The sequence below is a fragment of the Misgurnus anguillicaudatus genome, chromosome 19, assembly GCF_027580225.2.
Source record: "Misgurnus anguillicaudatus chromosome 19, ASM2758022v2, whole genome shotgun sequence".
Classification (NCBI taxonomy): Eukaryota; Metazoa; Chordata; class Actinopteri; order Cypriniformes; family Cobitidae; genus Misgurnus; species Misgurnus anguillicaudatus.
In genome coordinates, this window is record NC_073355.2 from 47,005,670 (window position 1) to 47,023,696 (window position 18,027).

General features: G+C 39.1%; 1 protein-coding gene across 1 annotated transcript; it reads left to right on the top strand.

Annotated features, from left to right (window-relative positions):
• The first annotated feature begins 5,358 nt into the window (after positions 1–5,358).
• On the top strand, positions 5,359–7,396 carry LOC141350868 (GTPase IMAP family member 8-like). Its single transcript, XM_073856708.1, has 5 exons — positions 5,359–5,960; positions 6,054–6,082; positions 6,361–6,412; positions 6,541–7,244; positions 7,391–7,396. Exons 1-5 carry the CDS (start codon positions 5,366–5,368, stop codon positions 7,394–7,396), a joined length of 1,386 nt encoding a protein of 461 aa, XP_073712809.1. The 5' UTR covers positions 5,359–5,365.
• Positions 7,397–18,027: the final 10,631 nt, after the last annotated feature.

Here is an 18,027-nt window from a genome sequence, read left to right on the forward strand (position 1 = left end):
GCAGGACTGAAAAAGGTTCTTCTCTATGTAAGGTGAAGTTTTAAATTAGCTTTCCTTTATGGGGTGTCGGTTAGAACACACTGAATTCCATTAGTTTCATGCAATAGGGTTTAATTTGTCATTCTTTAGTATTTCACAACACAGCAGTGCACAGAGTTACAGGTCACAAGTGTGTATAGGAGTTTAATGTGTGTTCATGTGTGGTCTACAAAGGAAAGAAATAAAGATATATATTAACAAATGTTTCTTAAGTATTATAGCACAGACATTACTTCACAACAGTTGTAAATCTCTCAATAAAACCTCTAAATGAGAATAATTTACAGAAATGAACATACAGGCATTATAATTATTGCTCAATACTACCACCTGTTGGTCAGAAACGGCAAAACACTGAAACCGAAACTTATTTCTGAGGTAAATTAAACGAACTGAATATAAACCAGAAATATTGCTTAGATAAAGATCAAATGACAAGCATTCACATTATTAATGTGATAATCACACATATATACATACAAATCAAACGATGCTTACCAGAGATATGCAATAATGACAAGTAATACTGAACATAATTGGCACATTTACATATTGTCAAAAGCCCGCGACAAACGGCTTAAATAACAACAAATACTTATATCTTAGATGCAGAATAACATTGAATGAATACTCTACAAACTCCTGAACTAACATTGATTATCTACTGAAAAGACAGATAACTTACTTTTGCGTATTCACGCACACTTTGCACACATACAGTCCCGCTCGCATCTGCTGCTGAATAAATCTCCCTGACGACCACTAATGGAAAAGTGCGCATGCGCACAGGCAGTCTTTCTAACATCCTCACTTACAAAATTCACGTGAATGTGAAAGTCGGAAAGATTTGATAATACAGAGGATTCAAGTTTGATTTCTTCGCTTAACTTAGGTGAGTTTGTTCATATTTTACATTATTGTAGTTTTATATTGATAAAAAAACGGAAACCAATCATTTGTTTTGAAAAATCTAAGGATCTTAGATTTATAGGGCGGATCAAATGTTTACCGTCTATTCGTTTTTGTTAAACGTTAAGCGAGTCATTTTACATTTTTATTGTTGTTCTGTTTTAATAAAAAAATAATAATGAACAAATAAGCATTCGTAGTAATGAAAATTATGTCAATTACATCTTTCATTTATTTGTGTTTTAACGCAGATACCATCATCCGTCGAATTCGTTTTATTAATAAACAAGCAATATAAGCAAGTTTGTCATTGGAGCTACTATTTTATTGGAGTTGAGTTTTTCGTTAAGAGTAATAATGAACAAACATTTTAAAAATTTATTTTATTAATAAATGGAAATATTAAATAATCCAATGTTAAAGATTAAATAGCCAACTTTTAAACTACTTTGCCAAATATATTTTCATTTAAAATATGCGCTGTGTTTAATAAGTGTAAAATGTGAAAAAAATCCTCATCTGCACATCCCTAATAATACAAATCGAACAAATTTTGTAAGAATATATGTCCAGGTTATTTTTATATTCTGACTTAAAAGAACAATTTGGAAAATGAGATCCTCAGAGGAGCGCGTGAATGCCGCAATTGATCTGACGGCAGCTTATTTTATATTTTATATGGTTTATAAAAAAAGGGAATATCCCGCACACTATTAACTTGCAAAAAGCATAATTTTGCAAGTTAATAGTGTGCGGGATATTCCCCTTTTTTTTTTATAAATGTTTGGTGGACTTCAATGTCTCTTCATCCAACGCACCTAACCGGAACTAACAGGTGTGCGACATTGTTCTTCTATTAAATATTTTATATGGTAACATTCCTTTAGAGAATTTGCTAAAACGTATTACCTCACTAATGTTTTTATTAGTACTTCGGCTGATATATTGGCCTGAGATGGGCCGCGGCAGTCACGAGTGTCAAGTTCATCGGAGACAAGCAGAAAGCGTCAAAACGTGAATGGTTTTACAAGCCGATAAGAAAATATTTTGGGTGAATTCCAAATGCCGTTTTGCGCCATTGAAGGGCACTTCACGAAGAGGATTTCGCATGAACAGTCGATCCAAATAAAGAGAAAAAGACGCTGTATTTTATTGCTTTATTTGCCAAGTGTGTTTAATTAGCCACACTATGAGACACAATTGCGCAACTTTCTCTAGAGTTCAAGAGATCTGATCTTCGAAGGGAATAGGACATAGGGAGGATCACTTTCGATTAGAACTCGCCCTTTATCTTTTTGTGAGCTGCAGCCGCGTAGGCTTTAACCAATCATTGAACAGATTATTAACAACCAATCATAGAACATTTTTCTGAGCTCAAAGTGGAGTGTTGAGAAGATTTTATTTAATTCACATATCAAAAATTTCATAAAAAAGAAATCAAGAATGCAGGTCTTAAAAGATGATGGTGCTTTAGGCAAATCATTAATAAACAAATTACCATATGACAAACAGAGAAGAATTTTCATAGTGTTTTATGCTGTACTTTCATCTACCATCTTTCTGTGACTCTTTTTTCAAAGTACCGCTTTAGGCACCGTTTAGGCACCGGAACCGTTTTAAAAGTATCGATTTGGCACCGGTATCGAAAAAAACCCAAACAATACCCATCCCTAGTCAGAGGAGAACTAGTTCTTCTGGTTGAGTCTGCCAAGGTTTTTTCTCCACTTTTGGTCACTTACCATTGTTGCCTTTGGCTTGTTCACTGGAAGACTAAAGACATATACTAGCTTAATATTAATATGGTTCCATACTAAATAATAGTGTAGACACCCAGTTTGTAATGTAAAATTAATTTAATGCTTTAGTGTTCAGCATCTTCCTTTCACATTTTTTACTTAAAGGGACACTTCACCGATTTGCATTAAGCTTTGTATCGTTAGAACCCCAGTCATGTTTTTAAATGGTCGTGCATCATTTCCTCAGTTTCCCCTAAGACGTGAGAAATACAGATTTCAGTGTTGCACTTCCTTCTTTCAATGATGTAAAATCATCATTTTGCATCATTGAAAGAAGGAAATGCTTTATCTTTGTCGAGGGTGAAAGACTACAGACACTCATTCCTCATTTTTCCAAGGTGGGGGCTATGGGTGGTACCCACTCATGCTAAAGACCTATTACAGATCAGTGGGTGGAACTTACGAAAATATACGAACACAGATGAAAAAAAATGATCAGCCACCATCTTTATGCTAAGCTAAGCTAAACAGAAGTTGTGGAGCGAGTCAGACTTCATGTTAGAATAACAGTAAAAGTTAATCAATATGATATAGAAGAGGGTGATTTCGCAAGCGTGATGTTCTTATCCGCTGTTCATGGCACCTGTATGAGCCACAATAAAGCAAAGAACTGAAGCAGATGGAGGAACAGAAGCCCGAGGAGTAGGCTGGAGCCTGGGCGTCGCCTGCATAGAGGAGCCCGGGGAAGACGCCGCAACCGTCGGCCTCTGCTGCGTTGAGAAGCCTGGACTGGCTAGAGCTTGAACGTTTGATGGGTGAATAGTTCCGGGCACTTTGCGCGTGTTTATTTCAAAGACATGTTTCGGCTTACGAGCGAGCCAGCGTGTCTGTGGAGATATTGTGCGGTGGACGTGTAAATGGTTTGTGTATTTCTCAAAAAGAAAATTGTTAAAACTAAATAAAGATTTAATATGCATACCCTTTTTTAAGTACTTGAAAAGACATTTGTACTGCAGATCTGACACCTCACGTTACTGTTTGAATAAGACTTTGCTACACATCAGACCAGAGTGTTAATGTGTGTAACACAACAGAACATCACGTTTAAAAGTAAGTCATAAATGGTGTCTGGCAGACACAGTGGCGGCTATTTTCTTTGTTTTACTAACGTGGCATTTATGTACACAAAAGCATATCTGTTCCGATTAATGGGAGTGGCTTGCAGAGCTGTGCATTGTGGTGCATAGTGGGAGTTGTAGTTTTTCATACAAATGTGCTCTAAAGTCACGTTCTGTCTTTTATCGGCCAAATAGGCACAAAATTCTAAATGTATGTTACATTTCGACTACAAATATGACCCACTTTCAATAAAGATTAATGTTCCTATCGATGAAATGCCCCTTAATGACGTACACGTCACTGACAACTAGAAGAGATTGGCTTAAACCATGCAGCACCATATGAAATATAACACTCTTCATTAAAGTTTATTGTTTGATGATATTGGCACGTTTTTTTCTCAAGTAAAAAGTAAAAAATAATACCATTCAAATGTAACCAAGTTAAAATGTAACTTCTGTGAAGCTTCTTTAGCATCAAATGCACATTTTATTTAGAAATAATAATATCCGCTTTAACACGTATGCTATCGTATTTCATAATTCTTAGGAACCATACATGACGTTCTTATTGAATTAGTTAAATAAACATTCAGTAAGTAAACAGTGAAAATATTTTCTTTTTTTTTTGGTTGTCAAATTACAGTAGGCTACGTCATGGAAAGTTTTGCAGACAACAAGGAAATGAAAGTAATTTTGGTTTGAAGTCTCGTCGTTGCGACGTGAAAATAATCTGTCGAAGAGGATACTGTGAGTATTTTATGCATGTTTTAGTTGTTTTGTTGACAACCTGCTTAAGAAAATACACTACTTGTCAACATTGACAGGCTTTAAGTGGGCTTATTTGTTATTATATTCCATAATTGTACGTTTAAAGCGAAAATATATTGAAGGTAGGCAATATTGAAATTTCGATAAAAACGTCAAAACGAAATGATTCTTGCTGAAATGCTTTCATTCTTCAAAGAAAAACAACTCTGTGATTATAAACATGATGTTTGTGTGCTTTTACCATCGAATATATTTTTTTACGTCGAGGTAGCTACGCAGATAAAAAAAGGTTCCGTATGCGCAACATTTTTACCGTATTGGTTCACAGCTGAAACATTGTAGCCAAGAAACCTTTCTGTGTTTTTTGCAAACACTCAATGATGTAGTATCTCTAGTGTTACCCCATTGCTTTGTTTCATTACAATACAAATTATAAACTTCGTATCATATAACACTTCATATAACACTCACTATCTAATAGAAACAGTGATGTTTTGTAAATATACATAAAACCCCATATACCTAAATTTTTTATTAAACATGTTACAGATTTTATTATTCATAGAATTATGTAATATTTTCTAATGATCATTTTATCTGCAGACGTCTGTTACATTCAGCATTCTTGTGATTATATTCTCATTTAATTCTAATTCTTAACATTCTCAAGCAAAATTTGATTCATGAGTATAATAGGTTTAATAAATCAAGAAAAAATCAAAATGTTTGATTAAGTGGTTCACATTTTCTTCTTGGTCTTTTTTTTAAAGATGGTCAGAGACTGATTACACAATGCAGGGTGTGTCTTCATCTCCGCATTTTAACTTGGTCCTCCTTGGACAGGTTGGAGCTGGAAAAAGTGCTACAGGAAACACCATATTAGGACAGAAAACATTTGCATCAAGGAAAAGTTTAAAGGGAGTAACACAAGAGATTCAGAGAGGGGAAGTTAAAATCGATGGGCTTTGTGTTCATGTTTATGACACACCAGGGTTTTTCAGTCCTGGGGTAAAGAATAAAGATATTGAGAGGAAATGCCAGAAAGTTCTACACTTGGATGTTTCAGTACCTACTGTGTTTTTATTGGTAGTCGGCACTGATAGGTATGGAGAACAAGAGAAGAAAACCACAGAAATAATTGTAAAGTTTTTGGGTCACAAGCATTTCCAGAACACCTGGATTCTCTTCACCAAAGGAGATGAGCTAGAGAGTAATGAACTTACCATTGAAGATTACATGGAAGATTCAGAAGATCTTAAAGATGTTGTGCAAAAATTTCAGAGCCGGTATCAAGTTTTCAACAACAAAATGGCTAAAAATGATCCAAAAAATAAAAAACAAGTTGATGAACTGATGAGAAAAATTAAGAGTACTGTTTTGAGTATTTGTAAGTATGCTTTGCTATCCATCTCTGTATACTCAATGGATCACTTAAATAGTTTCTGATTAGATGTGTTACAAGTAACTTTGTATCTTTTAGCTGCAAACTCCTTGAACCAGTACCAGGGGGTAAGTTGGCCTAAAAACACACAACTCAGACATCAAAATAACATGCAAACATTAAAAGAAAAATAAACATTATAGAGCATAATAGAAAAATAGTAAACTCTGCAAGCTGTGATACTAGAATGGAGCTGCATTCTATAAACTTTCCTTCACAAGAATGCAGTTGATCACATCAGTCAGGGGTCTGTAGGGTCCGCACATGACTTGTTTGTTATTGCATGAGCTCTTTAATTTCTCTGAAGAAAATATTTTATAAATCATCTGCTTTCTCTGTTTTATAGACAGAAGACCTTCCTAACACAGACCAGGCCTCCCCTTCAGCAAATTCAGCAGGTGGGGACATTTATAATAATTTTAAATGTGCTAGAATCATGTTTTTCCTAAATATTTATATTTAAGCTAACAAATTGAGGGGCATCAATAAAAAAATCCCCAATTCTGAAAGTTTTTTTTTTCTGCAGCAGCTACACAGACCACATCTTGTAATGAGAACAACAATCTCCCTCCTCGTAAAATATTACTTCTGGGGAAGACTGGTGTTGGGAAAAGTGCAACCGGAAACACCATACTGGGAAGTAATGTTTTTAAGTCACTCAATGATTTAAATGCTGTAACTGAAAAAAGTGAAATACACCACTCAGAAGTCAATGGGAGGGAAGTATCTGTTATTGACACACCTGGATTCTTTGACTCAAAAATTCCTCAGGATAAATTAGCTAATGAGTTTGAAAGGTGTTTGAAGCAAGCTGAAGGAGGAGTTCATGCTCTCCTTCTAGTTTTTCCATATGGCCGTTTCACAGAGCAGGAGGCAGAAATGCTGACGCGACTTGCGAAGGTTTTTGGGAAAGATGTAACAAATCACATTACTATTGTCTTCACTGGTGGGGATAAATGTAACTACAAGAATTTTGATTCAAGCATGAAGGAGAACAAAGTACTCAGGGAAGTAATAAACAAATGTGGAGGCAGATATCACCTCATTAACAATACATGTATGAACGACAGAGATCAGGTTACTAAATTACTGCAGATGATTGACACAATGATGGAGAAGAAGGGAGGTCAATTATACACTAATGAAATGTTTGAACTTGCAAATAGAGATCTAAATGAACATGAGAGTGACCGATTCTTAATGCTGTGTTTGGTGGCAGTAGTATTAATGGTAGGACTTATCATGGTTAACTACATGATATTATTAAAATATGTGCATTGTAAGCTTTTGGGGATTGAAAACTTGGACCTACCGAAAGATCATATTTTACAACTCGCTCACACTTAAAATATCTTGTGATCACTCTGTGTTCCAAGCTATAATGATTCTTTCCCGACCCGATGGATACCATTAAATAAATCAATCTCGTTTCCAGAATCTCACATTTACTGTATATTTCTAGAAAGAGAGAGAGAGAGAGAGAGATTGGGTATAACAAATATAAAATTTAGGGTATACAAAATTTTATCAGTTTACCGTCATTCGTCTTGTAAAAATAAACTTGTTCTCTCAGCAAAAATGTCACAGAGAAAAATAAAATTAAATATGACGTCACGTCTGTCACTCAAATTGTTTGCAAAATATTAATAAAGGAAAGCAGTTTGCTTATGCAAAAGGAATTCACCTTTAAGGGGCCAGTCACACCAAAAGCGCTTTAAACGCTTGCAAACGCAAGGCGCGACGCACTGCCTTTTTTAAAAAAAGAGCAGTGCGACGCGGCTTTTCATATTGCTAAGCAACCACCGAGTCAGCTGTCTTGTCAATCAAATATTGAAGCGTGAGCGCTCTTTGCTGTTAACTGTCATATTAGCAGAAATTTTAAAAAGAGGGCGCTTGCTCTGACCTTGTTTGAGGGTGAGAGATGCATAAACACGCAGGAGAGAGTGAGCGAGTGGAGTCCGGTTCTTCAAAGCAACTGTAAACTTCCCTCGCCACAACGTAAGGCCCGCCTCTCCCCTCATTCAATTGGACAATGCAAAGACGCGAATGACGTCGGGCGCTTCTCCGCTCTCAGCGCTCCTTCAAAAACGCGTGCGCGGCAGGCGGCAAAAAACCGCAAGGCGCTCGGCGCGCATAAACAGCGCGCAAACGCGCCCTGCTTATAGAATATCATATCATGTCCAGATGACAACCGTCTCTACTCGAAAAACCGACCTTGATATATCTCTCTCTTTTAAGGTGCTTTCGTGGCAACACTGGGATATGACCTCTTTCTCTCAGGGCAGAATTTTTTTTTTACAGTCAACATTGATCTAACAGAGAAAATTTAATTTAATATGACATATCAGTAAACATTCTTTACAAAATATTAATAAATGAAAACTATATAGGCATACTTGCTATACTAGCCTACTGACACATTAAGTACTGTAGGTTTTATTTACCGAACTACTTCCGTGCAAGAAAACAATGATGTTGGTCTGTACAGGTGATCAGGGCTGCGTTCAGCCTCAACAAAACGTTGCACAACGTTTATTAAAGAACAACGATGATGTGTTGAACACCCTGTTGTGATGACGCAAGAATTGCAACTATGGCAGCTGAGAGGCCATGCTTTGTGTTCTTTTAAAATGTTTCCAAAGCCCGATGAAATTCATATACATGTGTGTTTAATACTGTAAAATACTCTTGATATTACAGTCACTGCCCTTGCTGTCCAGAATGAAAGATAACATTCCAACTTGATTCCATTGTGCGAGCTGTCTCTTTACTACCACGTGGTTTATTATGTTGGCTTGAGAAAGCCAACATACTGTTGTTGCACTTAAACTTATTATTCTTCTTCTTTTTCTTCTGAGACTAAAATTTCTAACTCTAACTCCTCCTAGAGCTTTTGAGCTACAGCCACCAAACTTTGCACAGACCTTCAGTCTGATCTGAGGAGGTGTGCTATATCTTTTCTAACTGATGGGACCTTCCGAATTCCTAAACGGGGCGCTCAAACACCCCAAAATTTCCATTGACTTAACATTGAGACAAACTTTGACGGGTCATAGCTGCGAGTGAGAAACTTGTAGAAACTTGTGGCTTACCACATTTAAGGAGGCTGACAGGCTCTGTAAGAACATACATCACAATGGGGTGTAAGCTGTACCCCTGGGGTGTAAGAGCCCCACAAAATTTCCCATTGACTTATAATGGGGCAGGAAACATGCCCATAAAAGGGAATAAAAGCGTCCCAGATGGAATATCTTCACTTTAGAGTGTCGTAGAGACATGGGGGTGGGCTCATTTTACTCAAGCATCCAATCAGTCTCTTAGGATTCTTATTGAGGTATTAAGCCACGCCCCTAGCAACCAAATATGAACACCCTAGCAACATAATAAACGAAGCCTTATATCTCTGGATCTGAACATCATAGAGACATGGGGGCTGGGTCTAAAATGCCCCGTCTGCCCCAAGCACCCAATTCTGCCCCAACTGCCCTAAATGCCCACACTGCCCTAAATGCCCTAACTGCCCTTAATACCCCATCTGCCCTAAATGCCCCATCTGCCCTAAATGCCCCAAATGCCCCATTCTGCCCCAACTGCCCCATTCTGCTCCAAATGCCCTTACTACCCTAAATGCCCCAACTGCCCCATTCTGCTCCATCTGCCCCAAATGCCTCAAAATGCCCCGTCTGCCCCAAACACCCAATTCTGCCTGAAATGCCCCAATTAAACTAAATGCCCCAACTGCCCTAAATGCCCCAACTGCCCTAAATGCCCCAACTGCCCTAAATGCCCTAAATGCCCCAACTGCCCTAAATGCCCCATCTGCCCCAAATGCCCAATTCTGACCCAAATGCCCTAACTCGCCTAAATGCCCCATCTGCCCCATTCTGCCCCAACTGCCCAATTCTGCTCCAAATGCCCCATCTGCCCCAAAATGCCCCATCTGCCCCAAACACCCAATTCTGCCCCAACTGCCCTAAATGCCCCAACTGCCCTAAATGCCCCAACTGCCCTAAATGCCCCAACTGCCCTAAATGCCCCATCTGCCCCAACTGCCCAATTCTGCCCCAAATGCCCTAACTACCCTAAATGCCCCATCTGCCCCATTCTGCCCCAACTGCCCAAATCTGCCCCATTCTGCCCTAACTGCCCAATTCTGTCCCAAATGCACCATCTGCCCCAAAATGCCCTATCTGCCCCAAACACCCAATTCTGCCCCAACTGCCCTAAATGCCCCAACTGCCCTAAATGCCCCAACTGCCCTAAATGCCCCAACTGCCTCATCTGCCCCATTCTGCCCCAACTGCCCTAAATGCCCCAACTGCTCTTAATGCCCCAACTGCCCTAAATGCCCCAACTAACCCATCTGCCCCAACTAACTTAACTACCCCAACTGCAGCTCCATCTATTACTCTCAGACTAGGCTTTCTCAAGCCAACATAAAGTTTGTTCACAAACTTTAACCTCATCTAGTTTACATGTTGCTGATGATTGGATTGCAGTTCTGACACACCCACCAAACAAGAGAAAACGTATCTTAAACCCTGTTGCACTTCGATTTCCTCTGTTTCCAGGAAACATGCCGTTTAACTTGGAAACCGTAGCAAAAAGTTGCACACCGTTTTGGACGTGCCCCAGGTAGAGTTAGTAAAGTGCAGATACGCTGCTCTGCAAAAGGATTTCAGGAGTGGGCCATTACCAGAATTTCAACCGCTATAAAACAGAATATGAAAATGGCATCTACTGCAGTAAGTTGGTGACTTTGTTTTGCTTCCGACGCACATGTAAACCTTTATTTACACATAAAGGTGCACATTTCTTTATATCTATATATTTTTCATGTCTAATAATACTACACGCATTCATATACACTGTAAAAAGTAAATGTTGGATGAAAAAAATTACCGAAATTGGTAATGCCTAAAAATGTGAAGTTTTTTCAAATTTTCTAATTTCAAGTATAAAAACAGCTTTCACTTTTTACATTGTGTGGATCATCTTAAAGTTACAGAAGTTGTGTCTTTATCTGTTTTTTTTAATCTGTGATAATAAATATGTTGATATCTCACCACACACATCTACTAACATCAGATAAATGTACTTCTTAATTTGTCTGTATATTTTATTTTAGCTTGATGTTTTACACAAGTATAGCTGTGAATGCAGTAAACATTTTTTTGTCTTTGTCATGCCAATAAAGTACATTAAAACGCATTGTACCACACGCTGTTTCTGCATTTCTGATGTTAATCTGGAGTACCTATAGAGTAGTATTACATCTTTTATATCTCAGAAGAGTCTTTATTTTTATCAGATTTATAAAAGAAAGATTAGCTTTACCGATTCTTTTTTTGACCTTCCCTCACCAACTTCCCTCAGTCTCGTTCACTCGGGCGTACATCATTGCATATGTTGTACGAGTACCCACTACTGCTGGTACACTTAAAGTGGAAACCACCCCCCCCCATCATTTGAACTGTGCAAAGCACGAGCTGCTGAAGTGACGTCACAATCGTGTTGCATTTTGGTATATGAAGCTGCCTGAAAGGAGCGAGGGTCTGTACATATAAACTTCCCTCGTTCACTTGACAAAGTGAACGAGGGAAGTTTATATGGACAGACCCTTGCTCCCTCAATTTTGACAGAGGGAGCGAGTCTACTTCATGTACACTTTAGGCAGCTCCATATCCCACAATGCATCACGATTGTGAGGTCACTTCAGCAACTCGCGCTTTGCACATGGAGAGGGCGGTCTCCACTTTCCATATATGATCAAGGGCTTAGGGCGATCCATTTGAACCTACTTCAAGTGTTTCAGCAGTAGTGGGCACTTGTACAACGTAAGCAATGACGTACATCTGAGTGAACAAGACTGAGGGAAGTTAGTGAGGCAAGGTCATAAAAAAACGAACTGGAACACAGGGCTAGTCTGACTGAGAGCACCAGCCTGACTGTCTGAGGGCAGAAGTGGGCGGAGTTGTAATCTTAGACCGAAGATGGGCGGGGAATTATTAAACGGTAAAATCTCTTAAAATGCTTTTTCATTCAAATCAAATGCTTAAGCTTTATTTTTTAAGATTTGTGTTAAATTTGTTTTTATTCATTTATGACACAGCAAAAAAAAAATGATAATACCTATACATTTAACTTAAAAAATATTATAATTGTCTGTAGCAAATAACAATTCTTACCTTTTACATTATTTTACACAAATGCATAAACACGCATACATAATTCATCTCAATGGCAAAAAGTGCCTCAGTCATTCTGAAATCACTATAATATAGTTATAATCACAATAATATAGTTGCATCTCATATATCATAAATATATATATTTTCAAATTAAATCTTTTTAATACATTTCTGATAACAAGTGTTGTAAACCTTTTTAGCGAAGACCAGGAGACTTGGATTTTTCTCGAGCAGTTGTCTTTATTGCAGAAAGCGATCTTCATATCAGAGCATATAGAGCTCGGCGCTGCAGTAACCAAGTCTGATTAACAGTTGCCCTACATTGCATTTATACACATTTTAGGGGCAGTCCCCTAAATGGAAAACAGAGCATTCAACTTTAAACAAAACATTAAAAGAAGTAATTCTGCCACCCCCAATTGTAGAGTTTCATCAACATTATACTGTCTCACTCAGACCATTTGATTATCATGGGTTATAAATGGGTTCACACCTTTAAGCCGAAGGTATAGGGACGTCCGCATATGCGCGCCGTCCGCATATGCGCGCCGTCCGCATGACGTGATTTTTCGTCATCAGGAGGGTCCGCGGCCCTCTGCGCGGACCGTCCGCGTGCAGCCCAAAATTTGACGCGCACGCGCAGCTTTCCAAGTATACTCCTTGCGGCTACACGCGTATGGCCGCGTTGGACACTATACGCAATACAAATGATTTCTTATTCAAATTATTAAAGCTCTACCAGGCCGTCAGGGCAGCACTGATTTGGAGACATTTACAATACATTAAAACATTAGGATAGGTGAAGAAAAGTAACTGATCCACTATTGCAAGTTTAGAACAAACAACAAGAAAACAAAGAACAGAAATCAAACATTATGGTAACAAACATGATCCACAGCTTTCTGTTCTTGGAAGAAATAAAAATTAAAGAAGAAAAACGATAGTGTGTGTGTGCAAATGCTGTCTATTTCCTTTGTATAGTTGTTTGGGTAACACTTTATTTTACGACCCGCAAAGTACCGCGTAATTAAACCGAATTTACAGCGTACTTATTTGTAACAACAGGGTACCTCTACAGTACGTACTTGTAGGTATAAGGGAATAATATTTTAAGTTTGGGGTAATAAGGGGGTAAGAATATGAAGAATTATAAATTATTTATACTCTAAGTATTTTATAACAACAGGGTAACTATTGTAATATTACGTGGTATGTATGACTTAGTCAAGTCTATGGGGAAATTGTTTTATTTTATTTTTGATTTTTTTGTGAATTTTTCATATTGACTACTGAATGTTGTATACAGTCGATGTCTACGAGCCACATCGGCAAATAAATATAACAGCGTGTTAGAATATGTGATATAATGTCCTCAGTTGTTCTTAATGTTGTATGTTGTGCATGTGAGTTGTCACAAGAGGGCACCAAAGTGTTTATTATTATAAACGCATTTGCGTATGTGTGTCCTCTGTAAGTTACCATAGTTCAGTCTCTGTGTTCATCTGTGTGAGAGAGCTTCCGACCGTGAGAATGATGTGTCGGCAGCCAGAAAATAAATATGCCTATAATGGCTAAAGAAAGATTAATCTCCATCCTCATTTGATCCTCCGAATGCATCGCTAGCTGCAACAGTAGCACAACTCAACAGGTTATGGGCCCAGGAGTTGTTCGGAGGAGCTTGTTTTCACTGTTAGAAAGTCGCAACGGACCGCGTGCTAACAATGGCGGATGAACAAAGAAGGACGTACAATATACCTCGACTAATGTTCGATGGAGATGAATCAAGGTATGAGATTTGGGAAACTAAAATGTTGGGACATTTTCATTTATCTGGACTAAAAGACACGGTGTTAAAAGAACCGCAGTCAGAAGCTGAGATAGCAGCGGATGCAAAGAAAAATGCAGACGCATATGCCGAACTCATTTTAATGTTAGATGATAAAAGTCTATCATTAGTTATGAGAGATGCGCCCAACAATGGAAGAAATGCTCTAGAAATACTGAGAGGATATTATGCAGGGAAGGGGAAGCCCCGTATAATAAATTTATACACGATGTTGACGTCGCTTCAAAAAGCAAACGATGAAAGTGTGATGGACTATATAATCAGGGCAGAGATCGCCATTACGGCACTGCGTAACGCAGGTGAAACGTTAGGAGACGGACTGCTAGTGGCTATGGTCTTAAAAGGACTGCCTGAGAGCAGGGGCGTAGGCAGAAATTGTATTTTGGGCGGGCCGGGTCAAAAGTGAGTGGGCCAATAGTTTATCCTAGAATAAAATGACTTAAATAATAATTAAACCTTAGAGTAGAAAAAAGAATAGACAATCTGCAAAAACAGTGACATCTTTCCTTTGCAATTTTCGGCTAAGGCAATAATAAAACACTGTCTAAACATGTTCAACCAACACATAGCTCAATAAAGGCTGGACAAACCAGGCCAGGCAGTCTTATTTAGGCTAGTCAGTAGTGCAAAAACAGTTCACCTGAAATAAAGTAGTCAGGAAATTGAAATAATGAAAACTCTCAGCAGAGCACGGTTTGAAATAAATAATAACACACTGCCTAATTTATATTAAATCAACCATATACAGTGCAATCAGCCTGGTGGAAATTAAGCTTTTGTGCCAAAAAATAGCAACTCGTTTAAATTAAACAATGTAACTTAACCTATAAGGCATACATCTATACACAACACACCACTTAGTTAAATCACTTCCCGAGCAAAAATTAAGGAAATGAGTTAAACAACAGGCTTACCTTTGTTGTTTTCATTCTACAAATCAAGACGCAAACGCCTGGGTTTAATGTTGAAAACAGAAATGATCTCATTATAGTCCAAAGAGTCACAGAGTTATTTTTCAAAAAACAAAAGGCACAGGTTTTTGAGGCGAGTAGTACTCGTGGATTCAAATTGGGTCGTACGACGTACGTGGCTCATCAATTGCCGTTAGATCGGCGGGTTAACCTGTGTCAGTCTGACCGGAGAGCGCACTGGAACTGCCGCCAGGGAGCAAGCGGCAACCGGCGCCACCAGCGCGCCTGACTAGCCGCCTTGTGGGTTGATGAGTCTGAAGAACTGGGCTGGTAGGACTCGGCAGATGGAGGCAGTGGCGTCTTCCTCAACTCTTGCTTTTTTAAATAACACATTAAAGAAACTTAAGCCATTATTGTGGCAATTTTAATATTAGCTAAAAAGCAGTTAGCAAAGTTAGCTGGCTGGCTGCCAGAGCCCGTCGCTCCCCACAGAGTCTACCCGTCAGAACCCCTAGCAACCAATTACGTTCCGGAGGCGAATTCCTACAACTTGCTTTAACAACTCCATTTTATTTAGAAAGCAAATTATACACACACCGGTCAACAATAAATCAGGATTATATTAATATATTTTCTTAAATACATTTGAATAATAAAAATAAAAATAAAATGTATTTTGATTAAACTTGCCTGGGCGGGCCAGGGAGTTATGTGGGCGGGCCAGTGCCGCCCTGGCCCATTACTGGCTACGCCCCTGCCTGAGAGTTTTAAGCCATTCGCAATACACGTGGCGCATACAGATGACAAAATCACGTTTGCTGAGTTCAAGACTAAACTACGCGATTTTGAGGAAACTGAAAAGATAAAAGCTACTGAGTCAAGCGACAGTGTGATGAAAACTCATGGGAAAGCTGGACGACGACCCGCAAAGACGAACGCACGTGAGTGGAACAAAGATGATGCAGAGATAGTGTGTTTTAAGTGTGGTAACAAAGGCCATAGAGCTAGAGCATGTCGACAGAAAGTGTGGTGTAGTATATGCCGAAGAGACACACACAAAGACGCAACATGTAGGCGTAAGGACATTAAAGACAGAAAAGATGGTGTGAGTAGAGCCTCAGAAGATGTCGAGGACTATGCTTTCAAGATGAAAGACAGAGAGACCCGTATCCAGCGGCAGCCAACGTGCAGCATCAAGGGAAATGGTCTAATGGTGGACACGGGGGCTACGTCTCATATCATCACGGACATAACTATGTTCAAGAGTTTCGACAACACTTTCAGGCCTGAAACACACAGCATCGAGCTGGCAGACGGCACTCGATGCAATGGAGTCGCTCAGCGGAAGGGAAATCCTGAGGTTTTCCTAATCGACAGCGGAGGACAGCAACGAAAGTCAGTGCTAAAAGACGCCTTATTTGTGCCATCATACCCCCAAAGCATCTTTTCAGTGAAGGCAGCGACCGCAAATGGAGCTACAGTTGTTTTTAAAGAAAACAAAGACACCTTGATAACCAGAGACGGTAACAGATTTAACATGTGTACGGCAAGTTATATTATTTGCATACTGGAACTGAATCTAATGATAAGTGTAAGGCCTGCCATGACATACAAACGTGGCACGAGATCTTAGGTCACTGTAACTATGAAGACATTGTTAAGTTGCAGGATATTGTCGAAGGCATGCAGATCAAAGGTAAAGCTGGCAGACCCGAACAAGAGTGTGAGGTGTGTATTCAGGGAAAGTTTGCCCAAACCAGAAATCGGAACCCTGATGCTAGAGCAAAGGCACCATTACAGATGGTACACACAGACCTTGCAGGACCAGTAGCTACAGAATCTATGGACGGTTACAAATATGTGCAGTCATTCACTGACGACTATTCGAGCGCAGTGTTTGTATATTTCCTAAAGAAGAAAAGTGACACTGTACAGGCTACTGAAAAATTTCTAGCGGATGTATCCCCTTACGGGAAAGTAAGGTGCATAAGATCTGACAACGGAACTGAGTTTACGTGCAATGACTTTCAAGCATTGTTGAGGAAAAACAACATCAGGCATGAAACGTCAGCTCCGTATTCCCCGCACCAAAACGGAACCGTGGAGAGAAACTGGCGTACTCTTTTTGAGATGGGAAGATGCATGTTAGTTGAAAGTGCATTACCAAAGCAACTATGGCACTACGCAATACAAACAGCTGCAGTGGTACGCAACAGATGTTTCAACAAGCGTACAGGACAGACCCCTTATGAGTCGATAACTGACAAGAAGCCAAATGTGTCAAAAATGCAAAAGTTTGGATCTGTATGCTACACTTACAAGCAGGAAAAAGGAAAATTTGATTCCAGGTGTGACCAAGGTCGTTTTGTAGGCTACGACAAAAACAGCCCAGCGTACTTGGTGTATCATCCAGATACAAAGAAAGTACAAAAACACAGACTAGTCAAATTTGTGAGCAAAGCGGCTGCAGAAAAAGAGACACAGACAGGTGAGCAAGATCTAAGTGATGTTTATGTCGGAGTGAAACCCAAGACTGGTGAGACTACACAGAGAAGGAGTACAGAAAATGCTCCAGAGCCAAGTGTACAGAGTAGAAGTACAGATAGTGATAGTCTAAATGAAGCAACCAGGTCTAGTGATCGCAGTCAATTACAAAATGTGACAAATGGTGAACCCGAGAGTAGAAGATATCCGACCAGAGAGAGAAAAACACCGAGTTACTTGGATGACTTCGTAACTGAAAACAGTGATAATGATGAGGTGAATATCACAATAGATTATTGCTGCAGAGCGGTGTGTGGCATTCCACAGACTTTTGAGGGAGCAATGAGGTCAGCTAACTCAAAAGAATGGGTAAAAGCCATGGATGAAGAAATCCAGTCTCTAAACGAAAACAAAACGTTTACCCCGACGATACTGCCCATCGGCAAGAAAACAGTGGGGGGTAGATGGGTCTACTCTATAAAGACTGATGTAGATGGAAAAGACAAGTACAAAGCCAGGTTTGTGGCCAAAGGTTACAACCAGAGAATGGGAATAGACTATGGAGAGACATTTTCGCCCAC

Bases quoted from the DNA above. Each gene is read 5' to 3' on its own strand.
- LOC141350868 (XM_073856708.1), top strand. From the start codon at position 5,366: ATGCAGGGTGTGTCTTCATCTCCGCATTTTAACTTGGTCCTCCTTGGA. The intron at 6,083-6,360 runs GTAAGTTGGCCT...TCTGTTTTATAG, and splicing joins CCTTGAACCAGTACCAGGGG to ACAGAAGACCTTCCTAACAC. The intron at 6,413-6,540 runs GTGGGGACATTT...TTTTTTCTGCAG, and splicing joins CCCTTCAGCAAATTCAGCAG to CAGCTACACAGACCACATCT.